Source organism: Zea mays, chromosome 2 (assembly GCF_902167145.1).
Source record: "Zea mays cultivar B73 chromosome 2, Zm-B73-REFERENCE-NAM-5.0, whole genome shotgun sequence".
In the NCBI taxonomy this organism is placed as follows: domain Eukaryota; kingdom Viridiplantae; phylum Streptophyta; class Magnoliopsida; order Poales; family Poaceae; genus Zea; species Zea mays.
The window spans coordinates 199390622-199400536 of NC_050097.1; the positions used below are offsets into that span (position 1 = coordinate 199390622).

A 9915-nucleotide genomic window follows, 5' to 3' on the forward strand; every position below is an offset into this window, starting at 1 on the left:
TGCTAAACATAATGCCTAAGCAGTCCTGTTAAATAAGACCAGTCTGCTGGATATTGTAGACTAAATATTTTGAAACTTTAATAAGCTTATGTTATTTGTATTACGGCCAAAAGAGTTAGACCACAGAGAAACCAGCAACAAAGGCATCAAAAGATATTTTTCAGTTTTCGGAACTAGTTAATGAGTTTACTTTACGCATATACGTAGTACCTTGCAGGTATATCAAGAGCTCTGAAAGAATATAGAAAATCGTTTAGGCACATGCTTATACAAGAGCAAGTTTCATTTTCTACTATAGTTCTGAAGGTGGAAATGAAAAGACTAATCAACCATTCATCACAATGTACAAAACTTCAAACCATGAAACATTAAACTGCGGTAGTTGCAAAAGGATTCCACATTACAGCATCATATACTAGGAACAAAAGTTAACCAATGCCAAGTTTTGCTCATCAAATTATTATTCTTCACTAAATCCGTAACATATAAAAGGGGATGGCACAGGCGCACAGCTTGACCGAGCCAAGGGAATTAAGGAAGGCTCACAGCGTCAAAAGCCGCACCTTACCTTTCGTCGGCAGGCCATTATGGGATGTCCCACGGCTTAGGCTCGGGGATGGCGACGACCATCCCCTGCAGCTCCGGCGCGAGGACGACCTGGCAGCCCAGGCGCGCGTGCTTGTTGAGCTCGCGGTTCCTGGACGCGCGCGTGAGCACGTATCGCTCCTCGTAGGACGGTGGTGGCAGCTTGTCAAGCCACTCCTGCGCGATGTGGACCTCGCACTCGGCGGAGCACGCGTCGATATCCTCGAGGCGGTGGGAGGCCGGCTCGATGAGCCCCGCGTTGGCCAGAGCGCGAAGGAGTGTCTGCCCCGAGAGGCCGACCACATCGCGGCGCGCCCCGTCGGGATCGATGGCGAGGACGCGCACGATGCGGTCAGCGACCTTGGCGGACGCGGCGGCGGGGGCCGAGGCGGCGGCCGGGGAAACTGCGCAGAAAGAGCGGGAGATCGAGGGGGAGAGGTGAAGCGGGAGGCGGCGCAGGGCGCGCGCCGCGATTGCCATGGCTGATGCTCGGGTAGGGTTCCGTGGGGAGATCTGGCGGAGACCGAGAGAGAGGAGGCCGATGAGGACCTGGGGATTGGGAGAGCAGGTTTTTTTCCCTACTCCCTCTATTCCAAAATAGAAGTTGTTTTAGCCTTTTAAAAAATTCATTCAATAACTGATATATGCGTTTTGTATATGTGGCCGTACTCGTTGTTATTTGTTTCGATAGATATAAAAATGATGATCTAAAACGATTACTAATTTGCAACAGAGTGGGTATTAAACAGTGTTCGATTCCATCAACATTTCTTATAAATATGTCTCATAATATCATTAATTAAATATGTTCTAATCGAAATAAACTTCATCTAACAAAGTTTAAGCTAAAACTATTCATCGCTTGTTTTTTATCCTGGCTTATTAATGTATTGACTGTCATTTATATGATGAATTATTTTTTATATTAATGTTAGTGGGTGGTAAATCCATTGGATATTCGAAACCCGCATAAGCATGAGTTTGGACAAAATTTTATATCCGTTATGGGTATGAGTATTTTAGCGGACCTATTTTTTCTTCGTAGATATGGGTTTGGACACGTAATACTTAGCATTGCATTAGTCTTGTGTGCTTTATGTTGTTTTACTCATTGGCATCTCTAGTCTTGTGTGTTTTATGTCAGTGCAAAGCTTTCCAAAAACAAAAATTCTGGACATGCAACGTGTTGGGCCTGTTTGGTTCAGCTTTATTCTGACCAGCTTTTCTGAGAATCTAGCTGTGAAGAGAATCTGGCTGTGGGGAGAATCTGAGTATTATTAGGATTACGTGCGGAGGAAGATAAAGATGTTCATAGGGCTAGGATCTAGAAAGTGACGGATTCCTACTATTACAACAACTCAACCGATTATATGTTTATGTTGATTTTGAATGGTTTTTACCTAAACAAATTTTATAGAAGTTGGCTGAAAAGCTGACGTGTTTGGCAGCCCGCAGCAGCTTTTGGTGGCCAGAAGCCGCAAAAAGCTGAAACAAACAGGGGCGTTGTTTCCTCTGTATATGTCACAGTGCAATATAAACTGTCTTGTGTGCTTTATGTCAGTGCAAAGTTTTCAAAAAAAAAAGTGCCCCCACGCAGGATCGAACTACGGACCTTCAGTTTACAAGACTGACGCTCTACCACTGAGCTATAGGGGCTATGATATGGAAAAGACTACCTACGGAATATATTAATTTAATTGTTCAAGCAGTTCGTCAAATTCAACTCCTTTCTACAATGTTCAAAGAGGTGAAGCTTTATAAAAATACGTTATGAGAAAGTGTCACTAGGCTAGAGTAAACATTAGTGATAATTGTATTAAGTGGTTAACGTAATTACTAAAGGGATATCTACTTTAGCGTGGAGTAAGAATGGTTGCCTTATTTTTTGGGACAAGATATCTTTTTGCCATATTACTTCACAACCTATAAAAATGGGTTGGCTTATCCTTCAAGACAAGACATCTTTTCACCGCACTATTTCACCACGTATATATTTTCAAGATTAGATCAATGCAATACACAAATTCTTTCTATTGTTATATTTACATTTCATACGTTATACTTAACATGTTATCAGCACCATTTCACTCTATTTGCACTCGCTCGAAAGGAAGAGATAGGTTGTTTGACTATGGGAGGCTACATTAACGCAAAACAAAAATTTTGACCTCATAAACTAATAACTCCTGTTGTAATAGGTCATAGAATTACCACGACGCGCACACGTACAGAGAGTAAGCGCCACGTACCAAACTGTTAGATTCACGACGACGGCTTGGTGAGGGCGAGAGAGGCGTGACTGCTAGTTTGCTACTCGCGAATTAGGTTAGCCCTGCGCTATCGTCCCTTATTTTATAGACGTTTTGGTGGGCTTCTAACTCCGAGGCCCATCAACAACCCAATGACCTAGTCTAATTTCGGATCCTTATCCGAGTTAGACTTCCAAAGTGCGTGACCCTGTAGGTTCAAGTACACATAAACATGACTCGAGTATTCTTATTTGGCCTAATAATTGACATCGACCTCTAACAAGACATGTCAACTCTTATACACACGTAAAGATCATAATAGATGAAACATTGCAACGTTACATACATGTTGTTCCCTTTGTCTCACAATTTTTGGTCTGCCTTCAAGCTGACCTCTCTTTCTCGATACTGTGAATTGGAATCCTTTCGATGGTTAAAACTTAACCCTAGCACAACCATTCATTTCTTCATCCAATCACTTGAGGGCCCCAGAGATATCTCTGTCTCTCTCAAGTCTCAAGACGAGAGGGATAAATTTCATCTTGACTGACTATGCCTCACAACATGCTTTCTGACAAATCCAAAACTGACTTTATAACTACCCAGTTATGGAGTAGCTTGATAGTCCCTTAGTAGGTCGATTCACATCTTGAGAACATACGACAATCTCAGATCTAAGGACATAGTATACATGTTGTAAAAAGAGAACTATATTACAACATCTCATGTTGGGTTGGTCCAGCCTCATATCATATATGTGACAGAACCTCCCAAGTTATTGGGCCCACATGCACCTGTCCTTGTCCCAAGAACCTCAAACGGGTATGCATGTGCACCAAACAACTTAACAGGATCTGTCCGAGTGTCCCAAGGACCCCGGATAAACCACTTACCGCCAAGATCGCAGGATTAAATAAACACAACTCACATACAAACACTTGCAGCGGAAATAAATTCTTTATTACAAAATGATTACAAGTTTATCAAGATATTATTATACCTCATCGAAGTGATTACAAAAGATTACAAAAGAAAGTGATTCAAAAGAATTACAATTTGAAATGTTATAAAGTATTCGTAAATTTGAAAATACATGCTAGCTTAAGTGACAATCCTCGTTAAAGAAACTATAGAAGGGATATACTTATATAAGAAGGCCGAGCCCACCGGCACTTAGCACCATCCACAACAGAACAAAATTACAACCTGAAAAACAACAGGGAATAAAACCCTGAGTATGGAATTACTCAGCAAGACTTACCCGACTAAAGAAAAGACTCTCAAGGATATGTTGGTTTGTCGGGAATCAAGGTAAAGCTTATCAAATTTCAAAGACTCATTTTTGCAGAAAAGCTTACTAATAGTGGATCCTTATGCCAAAGTTTTACATCACAAGTTAAATACTTTTCCTGAATCTAGATTTACCTAATCTAGAGCATTCACTTATCCTACACTAACTTTCTTTTAAATTCAAATTTTTTTTGTTTCGCTTGTTATCTACGATGAAGGGCAGCGATCCAGTCTTCATATCCGAGAAGTAACGGCGATCCGAATCGATTAATACCCAGCTGTGGATCTCTAACCACACGACATATGTAGCACTTAACCCTTGCATATGTCAACCATTCCCACGGATCCTCCACTACATGAACTGGTCCGCGCTACCCGGGAGCACATTACCCTACCATCCAGCCTCTTGCCAGGAGGGTAACTGCTACTCCCACCATCTCCCACGCCCAGTGCGCGGTTGTCTTTTCACGTATGGAATAGCCGGGTTCAGGCTTACCCATGACGAGGTATGTGGCCAGTTAAAAGGTCCTAGATCATCAGGCCAACAATCGGTACGGTCCTTAATCGACACAGACGGGCGACCTTTCCTGCTCAGCGTCTGGTCCCATTTTAAACTATTTTAAAATTTTGGCGCCTGACAGAGGGGCCATGCCTGGATAATGAATTTATCAACGTCTTGATGCCTTCATTATCCCAAGCCCATTTTCTTTTTGTAAAAACATGAGTCATAGATGAAAAACATTTTTCTTAGTCTATCAGCATGACTAAGCATCTCTAGCTTTTATAAAACAGGTGACAAGGTATGGTAATCAATCTTTCAAGGATGGTAATGCATCAATTGTTTAATCAATCAACTCCTATCACCTAATGCAGCATATAAGTGATAAAATTTTGTAAACACAAGGGAGGTGGCAAATGCACCGGGGCTTGCCTGGGATAAACACTACGTTAGTGTTGTTAAATGGTGAGCATCTCTCATCCTGGCACTGGGTCAGATCATCCATCTTGAGGTTGGTCTGTCAATATCATCTTGTGGTCCAGTCTGGTCCATGCCCTTCATATCGATAATCACCTAGCGTACCTATTTGATATGCAAGATGCACATGAATAATTATAAAGATGAATAACATAAGGCTAAACAAAGACACACGGTAATAAATTAAACTCCTAATGTCATGACATTGAAACATTCGCAAGTAAACACTAGGTATCGATATATCACTAAGCATAACAATTACACTTCTCCAACTTATTCGAGTTAATTCAAACACTACGAAACAATAAGCTTATACACACATCCTATGCTCTTCCTAACCAAAGCATAATAATAAAGACTAACAATATTAGGACTCACCATTATCAGACACCTAAGACTTGGAACATAGATAGAAATGCATTAACTATTTTCTCAACCACTTGTTTGGACTAATTTGCATAACATCAATAAGTTACTACCTTTAGACTTGTCACTTTTTAACACTCAAAACTTGGAAAAGATGATAGAACACATGTAACTAAATTTCTAATTTAATAAGGTTTGGCACAAGCATCAAGAAAGCAATAAATCCCAAAGGATTACTAGAACTTAGGTTCACTAGTGATAGTCACCTAAGACTTAGATTAAAGATATGAGTTAACTAGTTTTCTAATTTCAATGGTACATTATAAAGTAATATATTATTTCCCAAGGTTCTAGTCCATTCTATAGCAAGATGATGATAAGAACATACTAACTTAGAGGTACTATGGAGTTACACAAATAAAACCAATTCATCTAAGACATGTAATTGTTCGCTAAGCAAAGCATCGACTTTATCAAACAAACATCATTTAAGATCATAAGCTTTTGGTAAGATTACAATTAATAAGAACAGCATTAACGGCTAGACGAGTGAAGTACTAAATTTTACTACTCGCATTACTTCTTCACTATACACATACAAGGCCTAAATAGCCCCTAGCTCAAATACATTCATCAAAGCATTAACTTTCTTCCCAATTACTAAAGTCTAGAGCAAACAGTAAGAAGGAAATGAATTAATCAAATATAACAAGGCATTTCGATAAACACTTCATATGCAACAAGTTTTCATCAATCAAGGATCAAGAATTGACTAATTCTACCTAGCCAAACAAGAATGACACCAAACAATCAATTTAACACATGCAGATTTTCTGGGCAGCAGCACAGCGGTTAACGGTTTTATTCATAACTCACAAAATATGCATCCAAAAATGGTAAAATAAAACTTTCTGGAAAGCCTAAGAAATGTACTAAAACTTCTTTATAGTTACTAAGAGCTGATTCTCAGTTTAGCTTAGTCAAACAATCCAATTTTCGAAACCTATACAGAATTTGGACAGATTCACATACTGTACTTGGAAAAATCATAACTCCTAAACTAATAGTCCTATGGTCATGAAATTTTTACACAAGTAAGATAAAGAAGTGATCTACAACTTTCCTATATAACATTTCTACAGAAAACATGGTTTACTTCATTGAACTACCTGCTTACTAAAACTGGACACACAGTCCCAAACAGTAAGCATTCCATTTAGCTCCTATTTGGTTCCTAAAATTTTTATGTGTTTAATACTTCAAATATTCTAACACCTCATTATTGATCAGAGCTAAAACCTTCTACTTCATCACCCAAACAGTAGCAAAGGATCCGATGATAATCAACACAAAGGATTTGCTAAACACAAGGGAATCATTGACCTATCCACACCTATGCAATACACACCTTGAACCAAATAATAAGCACAAGGAAACGACTGACTAACAATTTTATCTGACCCCAAAACTTCGCAATAACAACAAGCATCGATTTATTCATTTCATCAAACACCTGGTGGTAGACGTGATAGAGCTTTCCTTTCCAAACAAACTCTAGAATCTTCCTTTCCGCCACACTTGCACACAAATACACATAACCTCATATCAACATACGCTAACAAAATCTGCTCGCACTAGAAAATTAGTGAAATAAAAAGAAAGGAGTTAGGAATCACCATGACTAAACACGACGATGACGCCGGGGCTGCGAACAGTGGGGAAAGCAGAGGGTATGGCCGACCAGCACGGAGGCAGGGAGCACGTGGTGAAGGAGATGGAGGCGAGCTAGGGCTAGGCGCAGAGACAAACGCCATGGGAGGGCGTCCTTGAGATGAGGGCTGTCGTCCATAGAAGGTGGCTGGAACAGGGAAGTGGAGTTTGGGCGAGCAGAAATGCAGGAGGGAACTCGACCACCAGGGGGAAGCGGCTGGTGCCCAGAGCGCCATGGAAGAAACCCCTGCGTGCAGATCAGGGGGCGAGCTGCAGGAAAAAAACGCAGGGCCAGGGCGAGCTCCATGGCGGCTTGCTGCAGGGGAGGGCGTCGAGCTGCAGCAGGGAGTGGCGTCGGCCATGGCAGGAAGGGGAGGGAGCTCGGCTGGGCACCATAGCAAGAGGAGGATGGGGAGGCCTTGGCGTCAGGCAGGAATAAGGAGACGAACAGGAGCTGGTTTTTCTGGGTGTGAGCACGAAGGAGACTAGGACTGGGAACGGTAGTTTCGTGAAGAAATCCAAAGCGGTGGCTGAAGATAATGGAAAGGAAGAGAATGACACGTAAGGAGCAGGTGGCAGCTAGGAAAAAGAATAGGGGATTTTCCCCCAAATTTCATTAGATAAGGCTAATTGGATAAGAAAAGAAAGCTACGCTGAGAGAAAGAAAATAACATTTTTCTTCTTTTGGTTTATTTTCTCTCCCATTTGTATAAATAGGTGAGACTAAAACAAGATCGATGACAATATTTGGATAAGATTTGATATAGGGAATACTCCAGAGTCAGATGAATGCTTACTCGTTGTTTATATTTGGAGATTTAGACCGGAGCGAGAAACACACGGAACGAACCAAACGAAATCAGCTTCCATATTTTAGGCTGTATTCGATTTGATTTGAAATCAAATAATTTTATCTGCAATCTGAATAGGGAAACAAATTAATTACAAAAACTCAATATCAGTTCTAATTATTTCGCTCCAGTTTAATCTCGCATCAACACTCTTGTCGCCGAGCCTCTAATAAAATTTACTCAGGTCAAAAATCACAAGAGTGGGTCAAAATTTCAACTTCATATTCTCTTAATCCATAAATTTTAAACGGACCCAGACTTGACATTTCGCGAAATAAATACGCGAGTCCGAAGCGATATAAAAAATGTGATCCTTTCAGAAACGACCTCACGCATCGTTCACGTGGGCGAGAGGCTGTGCACTATCCAGACACGGACTTAGCACCCGCCACACGTGTCACGATGTCAGGCCACAAAGAGACACGTGCAACGTAAGCGTGAAAGAATTTCAAATGAAGTTTAAGAAACCCGATCCGATTTCAAGGATTAAAGTTTGGGCAAGACGTCGATGGCTTAACCCAAACGATACTGGATTCGATGTTCCGAAAATTACCAAAGTCTGAATTTTGTAAAATAAATTAGGACAATTTAGACAGATGGAGACAGACACGATATCAAAATCGTGATAGACAAAGATGATTAAAATTTACTGTCCATTTTATTCACCGCTATCGCGTGTTAAAGCCCGCACTCGTGGTCGAGCAGACGATAAACACTTGGGGTGTTACAACCCTCCCCCTTAAAAGAATCTCGTCCCGAGATTCGAAACGAAAGACTTCTAAGAGTAGAGAAGCATGTAACCCAATCCATAATAGCGATAGCATAAGGCAGTTCCGAGTAGAGATGAGTACTCAAAGATGTTGGTTTCTCTACGGAATATAGCATGTATCACTTTAAGCCAACTAGAGATGTCAACAAGCAGACGACAACTGACAAAAGAACACATAAGGTTCCATGTGTGCAGTTGCCACTAAGATCAAGAGAAAGGAGTCTCCACATGAAAAGGGTGATTTTATCACATGATTAGACACAGATAGGTTTCGATTTTCGATGGAGATTTCTGAATGGGTAGAAAATTTACCAAGGCATACATCAGAGTTATATACTCTTTTGATCTAACAGTGATGGCATATGCGGCTTGATCATTCTGACAAACAACATAGAAATCATTTCAAGGAAGCAGTCTACGGAAGATAACATGTCAGTGTAGTTCCAAAATGGATCATAGCCAGAGACTTCGATACCAGTGTACCGAACAGCACTACCATGTGTCGGCCGCCACATGAGACTTGCGGCTTTACGCGGCACCATAAGTCATTAACTAGGACACCATCATCGAACTAGCACCGATAATGAATCTCACGTGGTAAGAACAATTTGCGCAAAGATAACATATCGATATAATCTCATAATGGATTATGACTACTAACTGTGATACCAGCGCGTGCCAAGTAGCGCAACCATGTGTTGATCACCCACAGGAGGCCCTCGGTTTCGTCGCGGCACCGTCAATTTTAGTCATAACACCATTACCAGACGTAACCAATAAGAAATCTCACGCGACAACAAATAGATTGAGCTAGGATGACAATATACAAAAGAGTCTCTACCTATAAGAATGGTTACAGGTAGAGAGCCAAATAGGTCCTGGCCCGATGAAAGGAACACGAGATTGCCAAAACCTAAATTGGTTGATGAGGGAGTATGATGGGAGACTGTTATTTCAGCCCCAAGCATATTTCTATGCCCAACGCAGCAATTTCAAGGTCAAGGACGAGCGTCTGATTAGATACGCAGGAAAAGCGATCAGAAGATTAAATTAATATGCCTTCGAGAGCTATGAGGAAACCATTGGCATTAAATTCGAGAAAACGACGAGGTGTTCCTT

At 41.0% G+C, this 9915-nt stretch overlaps 1 protein-coding gene and 1 non-coding gene across 2 annotated transcripts; both read right to left on the reverse strand.

Moving 5' to 3' along the window:
- Positions 1-266: 266 nt before the first annotated feature.
- Positions 267-1196, reverse strand: LOC100284188 (uncharacterized). The gene has a single exon (NM_001157084.2). It carries the CDS (start codon positions 1063-1065, stop codon positions 586-588), a length of 480 nt encoding a protein of 159 aa, NP_001150556.2. The 5' UTR covers positions 1066-1196; the 3' UTR covers positions 267-585.
- Positions 1197-2169: 973 nt separating this feature from the next.
- On the reverse strand, positions 2170-2241 carry TRNAT-UGU (transfer RNA threonine (anticodon UGU)). The gene has a single exon. It is a non-coding gene; the product is annotated as a tRNA-Thr (tRNA).
- Positions 2242-9915: the final 7674 nt, after the last annotated feature.

Excerpts from the sequence above, each read along its gene's own strand:
- LOC100284188 (NM_001157084.2), bottom strand. The coding sequence starts at position 1,065 with ATGGCAATCGCGGCGCGCGCCCTGCGCCGCCTCCCGCTTCACCTCTCC.